The 13077-nt window shown below is 35.7% G+C and overlaps 1 protein-coding gene across 3 annotated transcripts in view; it reads left to right on the forward strand.

Moving 5' to 3' along the window:
* LOC115424920 (axin-1-like) overlaps positions 1 to 13077 on the forward strand; it is a 79457-nt gene that overhangs the window by 46039 nt on the left and 20341 nt on the right. For all 3 annotated transcript variants that reach the window (XM_030142315.1, XM_030142314.1, XM_030142316.1), the window contains exons 6-8: positions 4343 to 4878; positions 7392 to 7556; positions 11400 to 11648. In XM_030142315.1, coding sequence (XP_029998175.1) covers positions 4343 to 4878; positions 7392 to 7556; positions 11400 to 11648 — 950 coding nt within the window. The remainder of the gene's footprint in view (positions 1 to 4342; positions 4879 to 7391; positions 7557 to 11399; positions 11649 to 13077) is intronic.

A 13077-nucleotide genomic window follows, 5' to 3' on the forward strand; every position in this document is an offset into this window, starting at 1 on the left:
GTTAATCGATTAGTTGTCAAGTATTAAATCAATCAGTTGCTGTTTTGCTGTTGGAGTACAGTTTGAGTCATTTCATTAGGAAAAAAAAAACACTTGAATTCATTTCAATTTGGCGTCTATACTCAAATTTCAAGGTAAACTGAATTACTTTTGCTAAAACAATAGAGCTTCACTATTTTCTAACATTTTAAAGACTAGACAACTAATGGATTAATCAAAAAAACAGATCAGCTGACAGTAAAAATAATCATTACTTGTGGCCTTAACCCGTAAAGACCCAAACTTCCACTCGCAACTAAAAGTATCTATTGATCTAAAATATTTAGTAACTAATGAACCATTAATGCAGGTAAATAATTGGTGTAAAATGCAGTTTGTCGTCTTTTCACAGTCATCAGATATGACCCATTTGGATGTTCAGAGGCTCTGTAGTTACCATGGAAACACCATCATCTTCTACAACGTTGAGTCACCAGTAAAACCCATGGAGTTGGATCAATGACACACTTGCGTATATGTTCCGCTATTAATATTTTGCTGAAAGAGTCACTTTTTCCACAGTTTTCTCTGTTTCTGATTTAATAACTTTCAACCTTAATCTGAGCTCTTACAAACATCAACATCAGGGGTGTCAAACTCATTTTCTTCCGGGGGCCACATTCAGCCCAATTTGATCTCCAGTGGGCCGGACCAATAAAATAATAGCATGATAGCCAATAAATCATGGCAACTACAAATTGTTTTAGTGCAAAAAATGACACTCAATTATGCCAGTATTTACGTTTACAAACTATTCAAACAAAAAGGATGTTAATAACTTGAAAAAAATGAAATTTGTTAAGAAATGTAAGTACAATTTTATCAGTATTGTGCCTCAACTTATCATTTATACATATGCATTACAGATCCGATCTACAAAGGCACAAAACTTTTCGTAACAGGCAGAAAATTGTTAAAATTGCACTTAATTTTCTTTACACATTTCAGGTTGCTCATATCTGTTTAGGATGTTCAATTTTTTTGTTAAAAGATAGTTTGTTAATGTAAACATTTTCATAATTTAATGTTTTTTGCATTAAATCAAAGAGAAAAAAATGGTGTTGTCATTATTTATAGGTTATTATGATATTATTTTTGAGTTGGAGGCCCTAATTTGCACTTTGCAAATTCATCCCGCGGGCCGGTTTTGGCCCCCGGGCTGCATGTTTGACACCTGTGAGCTACATGATCAGTACTGTACATATAGGAAAATACCAGATTTTCACCAAAAAATGCAAAAAACAGAGGATAATATTACAATAAATGGTGATAAATCACTTCAGAAAGGTTAAATATAGAGAAAAAATCAATTGGGAACTTTGACAAAAGTAGCACTGGCTCTTTATAGGTTAATTATTGTATTCTTGTCAACAGTTTGATAGGAGCATCTTAAAGTGTGGGAAAACATTATAGCTGTCCTCAGATCAGTTTTTTTTTTTTTTTTTTTTTCCGGAACAATGGTTCTTTTGGCCCGGCTGCACAATTCATTCACATGCACATGAGCAGCAGCATGATCCTCACAAAAGTCAATGCCTCGTTTCAACAGGACGGCCGTTGTTTGTCTGAATTGGTCAAAACAAGATAATACAGCACGACAATCGTACGCACCGCGAATCACTGCAAGGACAGGAAAGGGTTTTGTATAAATGAGGTAGTGTGTTTACAGAGAAGCCTCCTCCACCACCAACTATGCTAACCTGTAGAGCATCACACATTCGTTATTGTTTGCCAAGGATTTTCATTTTTTTCTCTGGAAGGAGATAAACATTGGGGAAAATGTACTCAGATGAAGATGCCACAGTTTCATGAATAATCTCCATTGGGCTCAGCTCGCAGAGATTCAGTACCTGGATCCTACTCTCCCTGCAGACACATCAATCATTGAAATTGTGTCAGAAAATATTTAAGTGGATGCAACATATTTTACAGTATTTTCTTTCTTTTTTTTTTTTTTTTTTTTAAAATATGAGAACACAGAGAAGTGAAGGTTAAGTCTGTGCTATTTTTGATTTTTATAAAAACCAATAACCGACAGGGAGCACAGGGCAGCAAGAAGCATTCAGATCTCATTCACTCTGGCAAGTTCACAAGTGAAAATATATTCACTTCTTAACATAAAAGCGTTGGCTGGCTGAAAACTAACAGTGGAACCCCTACCTACTGTTGTCTTTCCACTATATCTCTTTGTTCTCCGCTTCCCTTCTCTCACAGCCAGTGTTTCAAAGTTCGACCACGGAACAGATGAAAAGATAAAAGCTCAACCATATGGCGCTCGCTGCTCCAGCTGCAGTCAAAAAGGGTTCAAATCTCAGGAAATACTGTTGAAAAAGCCCGTACTTGAAAGTTTTCGTTGCTCGTGGCATCGGCTTTTGTGTCAGGATGTATTTTATTGAGGCGCACAGCTACCGCTCTGTGTTATTTCATCGCTACATGTCCTGCAAACCCCACACTGCTGTTATGAATGTCTGCAACACCCCACCCCACGACTCCCCCTGGATCTGGTTCTGTCAGACGGACAGATTTTTTTTTTTTCTGAATCACACAGAGCCCAAACTGTATCAATTCAACCACACGGATATTGTTTTTGAGTGCTTTGTCTGACTGATCTCACCTGGTTTTTTATCTGTGGTTTATCATCAAACCTCTGCAGTAAGAACTAGAAGAGAGCAGGATATGACAATGTTGGAAAAGTATATGGGTAAAATGTGCCATCTGCAGGTTGAGAAGAGCAATGACATTTGCAGCCTGATAAAATAACGTCTGTAATCTGAAGCAATCAGTGCACAAAGATTAAACAGGAAACATTAAACTTTAGAAAATAACAAAATCCTCATATGTAGATTTCAAATTTTTTCAGTGAGGAAGGAGGAGAAGATGCCAAATTAACTTTTTTTTTTTTTTTTTTTGATCAGGGAATTGATATTCTGTGGAAAAAAAATCAGTTATTAATGATTTATTTGACTAATCATTCATTAAAACATTAAACTGAGCAGTGTTATTGTCTGATAACATGAATAAATGGTCGTATTTCATGTGGCAAGGTTGATTTTAACATTTACACACCACACACATTAACCCATAAAGACCCAGCGTTACTTTTATGTCAGTTCCCAAATGACATTTTCTCCATATCCAACTTGCCTTAAGTGATTTATCCGCATTTATTCAAAATATTACTCTCTGTATTTTGTATTTTATCAGTATGAATCCGGTATTTTCCTGTATTTAATTCACTGATCATGTAGATCAGGGGTGTTAAACTCATTTTCTTCCGGGGGCCACATTCAGCCCAATTTAATCTGAAGTGGGCCAGACCAGTAAAATAATAACATGATAGCTAATAAATAATAACATCTCCAAATTGTTTTAACGCGAAACATAACATTAAATTATACCAATATTTACATTTACAAACTATCCAAACAAAAAGGATGTGAATAACTTGAAAAAAATGAAATTTTTAAGAAATATAAGTACAATTTTATAAATATTCTGCCTCGACTTATCATTTATACATTACAGATCAGATCTACAAAGGCACAAAACATTCAGTAACTGGCAGAATATTGTTAAAATTGCACTTAATTTACTTCAGACATTTTAGGTTATTCACATTTTATTGTTAAAGGATAGTTTGTTAATGTAAACATTTTCATAATTTAATGTTTTTTGCACTAAAACAAAGAGAAAAAATGGTGTTGTCATTATTTATATGTCATTATGATGTTATTTTGGAGTTTGATGACCTAAGTTGTACTTTTCAAATTCATCCCGCGGGCCGGATTAGAACCTTTGACAGGCCGGTTTTGGCCCCCGGGCCGCATGTTTGACACCTGTGATGTAGATGTTCATTAAAGCTCAGTTTAAAGTTGGTAATTATATCAAAATACAGAGAAAACTGAAGAAAAAGGTGACTTTTTCAGAAAAATATATCAATAACTGAACATAAACCAAGCATTTCCATCCACTGTCATTGATCAAACTTTATGGGTTTTACTGGTGAATCAATGTTGAAGAAGATGACAGTGTTTCCACGTTCACTACAGAGCCTCTGAACGTCCAAATGGGTCATATCTGATGACCACGAAAAGATGACAAACTGTATTTAACTCCAATTATTTACATGTAGTGATAGGATTAGTGGATCAACAGGGATTAAACAGAGTAGATCAGTAGATGGTCTAGGTTGACAGTAGATGTTTAGGTCTTTATGGCTTAAGTTAAAAGATGTTTTTAGATTTTGTTCACTATTGCACTGTCGCCATCTAAATGTTGATGATGATTTTGTGTTTTTCTGCTCTAGGAGGAAGAAGGGGATGAAGTCAACACGTCCACATCCACATCACTGTCTGGTTATAGGTTCCCCCCTAGTGCATATCTGCCGAATTACAACTCCCGCTATGCAGACGTCAGCTACAGCAGCCCCTTCATGAGAGATGCTCATGAAGAGAACCCTGAAAGCATCCTGGACGACCACGTCCAGCGGGTCATGAAGACTCCTGGCTGCCAGTCTCCAGGCACGGGCCGCCATTCTCCTAAGTCCCGCTCACCAGATGGCTTCCCAGCAGGCAAAGGATTTGGACTGGGTTTATCCTCAGGCCAGAGCAAACATCCACCCAGACACAGTCTCAAGGGAGAGCCCAGTCACCTGTACCATCACAAGCATGTGCACCACATCCATCACGCAGGTGTCGGGAAGCCCAAAGAGCAGGTGGAGGCTGAGGCGGCCACGCGCGTGCACGGCGGTCTGCACTGGGGCATGGAGACCAGTCATTATGGATCAAAGTCTCGATATGCAGATGGAATGGGATCTAGCCCCATGGAGCACACAGGATACAGGTACGAGGACAGCTCAATGAGACCCAGTTTGGGCACGTCAGAAAATATCACAAAAAGTGGTGTCAGGCACAACAAACCCCGCCCCTCGCACGTATTGTAGCTTATTTTGGCATCGATCCAGCTGATGTCATCATGTCTATGGGTGTTCTGATGTTAGCATATCATTTACCTCCATATACACTACCAGGCAAAAGTTTGGACTCACCTGTTTTTTCTTTATTTTTATGACTATTTCCATTGTAGATTCTCACTGAAGGCATCAAAACTATGAATGAACACATGTGGAATTATGTAGTTTAAAAAGGTGTGACAAAACTCAAACCATGTTTTATATTTTAGATTCTTCAAAATAGCCACATTTTGCTTTTATTACTGCTGTGTGCATTCTTGGCATTCTCTCGATGAGCTTCATGAGGTAATCACCTGAAATGTTTTCCAAAAGTCTGGAAGGAGTTCCAAATGATGCTGAGCACTTGTTGGCCATCTGTGGTCCATCTCATGTCATTTAAATAAGAAGGTGAGTCCAAACTTTTGCCTGGTAGTGTATGTGCCAAGTTTGAAGTCAATTGAAACAAAATTTATGTTTTTACAGACATGTGAAATTTTGCCCATTGTAAGTAAATGGGAGAAGAAAAAAATTTCAAAAATTCATAAAAAAAAAAATTTGAACTTTGACTGACTTTTCCCTACATATAATCACATCTATTCTGGATCACTAGTAATCTATTAACCCAACTTGGTATGAATTCAACCAATAGTTTTGCGGCTACAGACATGTGAAATTTCGCCCATTATAAGTAAATGGGGGGGGGAAAAAAAAGATTTAAAAAATTCATAAAAAATTACACTTTGACCTGCTGTTCCCAAAATGTAATGAGATGTATTCTGGGTCACTGGCAATCTACAAATCAAATTTGGTGTGCTGCTGGAGTGTTTAAGGTGCTGGAGACTTTCGTGACCAATTTTTCATCAGATCTGTAAAGCCTCAGTCATAGCCTAAGTATCATGAATCTGTAAGTCTTTCTGTGATTATTCAACTGGATCTCTTGCGTTACAGTGAACAATTTCGAAGTGCCATCCACCATAAACAAAACGTGTGTTTACAAACCAACCCGGGATGTCACTCGGGCATCTTCGGAATTTTGTCGCGACGTGCATTGTGGGAAACGGAGATTTGCACAGCCACGTGACAGTGGCAGCGTGACCATCTGGTGTTATATGGATGAAACAAACACACGGAAACGTGGAAGCGGCTGGAGGAATATGCATAGAAGGAAGGGAGTTCCTGCCGTTTCCGATCGTGTCTGTTCCAGCCGCCGCTGTAAGGTGGCTGCGTGAGCCTTCGCTTCCCACAATGCACGTCACGACAAAATTCCGAAGATGCCCAAGTGACCTCCTGGCTCATTTGTAAACACATGGACTGTTTATGGTGGATGGCACTTCGAAATTGTTCACTGTAACGCAAGAGATCCAGTTGAATAATCACAGAAAGACTTACAGATTCATGATACTTAGGCTATGACTGAGGTTTTACAGACTTGATGAAAAATTGGTCATGAAAGTCTCCTGCACCTTTAAACAAACAAACAAACAAACCAAACCAAAAACAATACCCCTTATCTCCCTTTCTGGGGACGGGTAAAAATACACTATATTGAATAAATATGTAATTATGACACAAAAAAATTTATTAGGGCTACACAAATAAATGAGTCATAATCGCAAGCTGCATGTGCACTCATATAATTGTAAAAGGTTCAGATGTAGGAGGGTGTAGGATGATCTAACAGCAGAAATAGGGAATAAATAAACATGAACTCTGTTGGGTTTAATGGATTCAGTGACAGTGAGCAGAGGGAAGCACTGTGTAAAACTGGCAAAATGAACATAATTACGCCTTGTTTTCTGTCTATGTTTTTATATTTAATGTTTCAGTTGAAAAGTAGACATATGAGTAATCCAGTATTCTCCACAATAATTGTAATATTTTTTAAAATAATTATTATAACCTTTATTTAAGCAGGAAAAAAGTTCATTGAGATTAAAAATCTCTTTTTCCACAGTGACCTGGCCAAGACAGCAGCAGCAAAAGTTACACAAAATAGAACTGACAGCCATACATCCACACTAAAAATAAACATAAAACACAATAAAAGTCAGCTCTAATGCCATACATAAAACACTAAACTAAGAGCATACATATATAACACCACCATTATTTTAAAAGGTATTAAAAGTATAACAATGTTCCTTAAAAGCATCTCAAAGCAGAAGTCGATTCAATCCCTGCTCACCTTAGAGTCCAGTTTGAGTGCATGTGGAGTGACAGCCTTAGGCAAAAGTTGCATAATACATCACATGTGGTCTAAAACTGAGATTCATACCCAAAAACGATGTTAAACTGCACAGACATCATGCTCTTTGAATTTTCAGTCAAGCTCAAAAATGAAAATCCCCTAAAGTTTTTTGCAAAAAGAAGGAATTTAAGCCCTTGTTGTATTTTTGTTGTGCAGTGCTAAAGGTGGCGCTCAGTGTAAAAGAGCTTTCAAGAAGGGTGAGGAAGGACGGCCGTACGACATGCCAGGGCCCGCAGAGGAGATGGAGAAAAACCAGAAGATCCTTTTGTGGTTAATGGAAGGACAAAAAGAAATGGTTCGACATAAGAGGAGCCCATACGGGTACGTAATAATGACATTTACACATGGTACTGGTAGCATGAACGTGATGCAGTATTGGAGGTATGGAGTCTGAGTTTAGTTCAAGGTTCATTTACTGTCATTCATTCACTATAGCACTTGAATCTAATTCTTTATTCATAGAAATATTTGCATGAATACCAAATTTCTTATTTTTCTCTTTATATTTTCATTTTTTCACTCATTTGTGGTCCTTCATTCAATATAGCACGTGAAAAACGAAATATGTACTCAGCTCCCAGCAATGAGATAAGAATAGGATAAAATAAAAAATAGTAAAAATATCTTAAAAAAAAATAAATAAATAAATAAAACACAGATGCATAAAAACACATACATAAATAAAACACACTGTAAACACATTCACCATTTAAAGACATTCCCCAGCAGCCGAGCATTTAGTCATTTAGTCACAGTCATTTCCAGGGCTGCGTAAGTATAAAAAAACAAAGAATGTGGAAAAATCTTTGTGTTTTCAGACTATTGCCTCTGTTCAGATTTAGTAGGCAGTCAAAGTGTTTACATCTGTGTGACAGAGTGTGGGTCAGACTGAGGTTGATGTCACTGAAAGTAAGAAAAAGTACGTAAAGAAAGTAAGAAAAGTAGTAGCTATAACTCTATAACAGATCCCAGTGATGATGTAAATATGTAAATAATATTTCATTTTTAATTCTAATTCTTTATTTGTAGAAATATTTACATGAATACCAAATTTCTTATTTTTGTCTTTATATTTTCATTTTTTCACTCGTTTGTGGTCATTCATTCAACATAGCACATGAAAAACAAAATATGTACTCTGCTCCAAGCAATGAGATAAGAATAGGATAAATAAAAAATAGTAAAAATATCTAAAAAAAGAAACAAAAAACACAGACATAAAAACACAAAACACACTGTAAACACATTCACCATTTAAAGACATTACCCAGCAGCCGAGCATTTAGTCATTTAGTCACAGTCATTTCCAGGGCTGCGTAAGTATAAAAAAAACAAAGAATGTGGAAAAATCTTTGTGTTTTCAGACTATTGCCTCTGTTCAGACTTAGTAGGCAGTCAAAGTGTTTACATCTGTGTGACAGCGCGTGGGTCAGACTGAGGTTGATGTCACTGAAAGTAAGAAAAGTACAGCTTGTGAAGCAAACTCCTACGCAGAACTACCTCTATGTTGTACAACTCACAGTTCACAGAGAGTAAATTCATTTTTTTTCCTGAGAATTGGCTCAACAATCACAAATATAAACCCTGGTTGACTAAAGACTAAACTGAAAAAGGCAGGTAGCTATAACTATAACGGATCCCAGTGATGATGTAAATATGTAAATAATATTTCATTTTTAATTCTAATTCTTTATTCATAGAAATATTTATATGAATACCAAATTTCTTGTTTTTCTCTTTATATTTTCATTTTTTCACTCATTTGTGTTTTTTTTCTACCCTTTTCTCTGCACTTGCTTGTTGTATTGTTGCTGCTGCTAACCGTGAAATTTCCCCACGATGAGATAAACAAAGTCTTATCTTATCTTATCTTATCTTATCTTATCTTGTATAAAAAACATCGGATATTCAAGGAAAAACACTGGACTCATATTCACAAATTTAGTGAATATATTTATATATTTAATATGTTTATTTATTATATTGGGCCGCAAAATGTCATGAGTAAACTATATACAATTTCTACATCCATCTATCTATCTATCTATCTATCTATCTATCTATCTATCTATCTATCTAGAAGAAGTTAATATTGATTGAAGCTGTGTAAAATGCAGAGAGGCCTGAATAATAAAGACATAAAAAATGTAAAAGATGTTGTGATATGAAAACGACAACATTTGCACAAAAGATAAAAAGGAGACAAAAGCTACAAAAAATTCATAATAACATGAAAGCAACATAGAATATCAAACAAGATAAATATGGCTATTATTATATTATATTCTCTAACAGTAACATAACAAAATGATGAAGAAACCTTAAGAGACAGTATTTTTAGTTACAGCGGTGGTTGATGTTATCTTTCTCTCTGTGATTGATATTCCAAAAGGTGCATTTATTTAGTCAAAGATTCAGTAAAAATGTGACACAAACTAGTCCCAAAAAGTGTGGGAAGCATATATCAAATCATTGAAATCCCTGTTTTTGATTTTTTTTTTTTAATTTAACCTTTATTTAACCAGGAAAAATCCCATTGAGATGAAGAACCTCTTTTACAAGGGAGTCCTGGCCAACATAGGCAGCAAATACAATACACATTTATTATAAGATTATACAGTTAAACACATTTAACAGACATCTGACAATAACTAGTTAGTAAAAATAGCATTTAGAAGCAGATTAAGAAAAACAGATGCAAGTGCTGTAGCCTCAGTTTCCTGTATTTTCATAATAAACATGACGCTATATGAAAACTCTCCTGACTAATCTGGAAATCTGATTCTGGAAAAGTTTGAAATGAAAGTGTGAATGACCCTGGTGATATTCAACCCTGTAAAGCCTGAACCATTAGAGAAAATTCCAGTTCTTTGAAACTGGAGCCTTTATTGGTCCGTCTGAACAACCAAAAAAATCTTTTTTCAAATCTCAATTTCCACGTATGAGTTTAAATTTTGTATCATATTTCATACATCGGGTCTCAATGCTCAAATATTATTATTTTTGAACAAACAAAAGCATAATATAACACAAACATGTCTAACAAATTGGTAATTTCTTTTCAAAATTGGCAAAGTTCTACCTCCTTCCTCATTAATGACAGTCTTGTAGTGTGACTGGAAAGGCCTCTGGTGAACGAATTCCTGCCCCCTAGTGGATTATCCTTGTATTACATGTATCTAATTCTGTACGTCAGGTTTTTCAAGAAAAAAAAAATCACACTGATCATGTAGAGCAGGGCTGTCAAACTTATTTTAGTTCAGGGGCCACATACAGCCTAATGTACTCTAAAGCAGGCCGGACCAGTAAAATAATGACTTAATAACCTATAAATAATGACAAATCCAAGTTTTTCTTTTTGTTTTAGTACAAAAAACCCCCAATTACATTATGAAAATATTTACATTTAAAAAAAAAAGATGTGAATAATCTGAAAAAAAAGAAATTTCATTTGAAAAATTTGTGCAACTTTAACAATATTAAGCCCCGAATTATTATTTCTACAAGTACATTTACACACAGTGTTACATAAACATTTGGTAACAGGCAGAATATTGTTACAATTTTGGAGTTTGGAACTAAACTTTGAACAATTTCTGCAATATTCCATCTCTTATTATTATTATTATTATTAACACAACTACAGATCACAGTGGATTCATAAATGCACAAAACATTTAGTAACAGGCAGAATATTGTTAAAATTGCACATTTGGGGTTGATCATCTTTGTTTGTGTTTATGTATTTATTTGCATTTTATTGTGAAAGAACAGTTTTGTAAATGTAAATATTTTCACAGTGTAATGGGGGTTTTTTTCACTTCAATTTTTTCCACATAAATTTTCAAATAGAAAATTTGTAGTTTCATTATTTATGGGTTATTGTGTTGTTATTTTTACTGGAGATCACATTTGTCTGTATGTGGAACCTGAACCAAAAACATTTGGACAACCTGGACTGTTCAGGTTAATTTTTACACTTTCATCCTGTGGGCCAGATTAGACCCTTTGGTAGGCCAGATTTGGCCCCTGGGCCACATGTTTGACACCTGTGATGTAGAGGGCTTCAAAACTCATGTATCAAATATGATACATTTGGCGTTAAAGGGTTTAACTTATTTGTCGTCTTTGCTAATATAAAATTCCTGACTTTTTTCATGGCAGGAGTACGACCGGATCTAAGAAGACCACCGGCCACGAGGGGTCCCGCCTCAGCTCCGCGGAGCGATCGGCGTCGGTGCATACGTGCGTCGGCGCCCAGATGCGTAACGCCGTCCAGCCGTCTCACCCGTTCATCCAGGATCCCACCATGCCCCCCAACCCGGCCCCCAGCCCTCTCATCCAGCTGGAGGAGGTCTGCCGTCGGCTCGAGGAGGAGAACATTAAGTCTGGAGCGGTGCAGCCCAAGCAGAGGTGAGCGGAATGGACATGTGCTGTTGCCATGGTTACCGTGACCTTGTGGATAAGGACTGAATCTTTTTAACCCTTTATAGGGCACTCATAGAAATACACAGAAATTCCAAATTTCAACCTTAGGGTGTTATTGGAGGACATAACAAGACTTTATTACTTTTATGGATTTTTTTCTAAATTTTTTATTGTCATGTAGAAAATCAAGGTCAATGAAGTTACCATATTTGGTTACTTGCCCTTAAGTGGCAAAAAAAAAACAATTCAAGAAGTATATATAAGAATAAAAGAAAAACACATGTAAGGTGAAAGGAACATGTATTTTAGAACATTTTTTTTTTTTTATTATGGAGAAAATCAAGGTCAGTGAAGTTACCATATTTGATTCCTTACCTGTAAGTGGCAAAAAAAAATCCTAGAAATAAATGTATAAAATCCAAGAAAAACACATGTAAGGTGAAAGGAACATGTATTTTAGAACATTTTATTGTTATTGTTATGTAGTAAAATCAAGGTCAGTGAAGTTACCATATTTGGTTCCCTGCCCTTAAGTGGCAAAAAAACACAATTCAAGAAGTATATATAAGAATAAAAGAAAAACACATGTAAGGTGAAAGGAACATGTATTTTAGAACTTTTTTTTTTTGTTATTATGGAGAAAATCAAGGTCAATGAAGTTACCATATTTGATTCCTTACCTGTAAGTGGCAAAAAAAAAAAAAAAATCTGAGAAATAAATATATAAATTCCAAGAAAAACACATGTAAGGTGAAAGTAACATGTATTTTAGAACTTTTTTTTTTATTGTTATGTAGAAAATCAAGGTCAGTGAAGTTACTATATTTGGTTCCTTGCCCTTAAGTGGCAAAAAACCAAAAAAAAAAAAACAATTCAAGAAGTATATGTAAGAAAAAAAGAAAAACACATGTAAGGTGAAAGGAACATGTATTTTAGAACATTTTTTTATTATGGAGAAAATCAAGGTCAATGAAGTTACTATATTTGATTCCTTACCTGTAAGTGGCAAAAAAAAAAAAAAATCCCAGAAATAAACGTATAAAATCCAAGAAAAACACATGTAAGGTGAAAGGAACATGCATTTTAGAACATTAGAACATCTCTTTTAGAACATTAGACCAACATCAGTGCTGATCCAGACTCCTGTCCACATCCACATTCTCCCTTTGAACATCATTCCTTACATTAGTACCATTACTTCATGGTACCTAACAGAGCAGGTACACTCACTGTTCATGCACAGGTGGACCTGACAGACCCTGTTGACCCCATTGGACCTGAGATTGTTGACTCACTGTCCTCACTGTAACTGTCAATGTCTTGTAATGTGTAAGTGGAAATGACCAAAACTAGCCCATTAAAGGGTTAACTTGATCCAGGAGAAAAGGGGGCCAGTGTGTGTCTAACTGCTGGG

This window comes from Sphaeramia orbicularis, chromosome 8 (assembly GCF_902148855.1).
Source record: "Sphaeramia orbicularis chromosome 8, fSphaOr1.1, whole genome shotgun sequence".
In the NCBI taxonomy this organism is placed as follows: Eukaryota; Metazoa; Chordata; class Actinopteri; order Kurtiformes; family Apogonidae; genus Sphaeramia; species Sphaeramia orbicularis.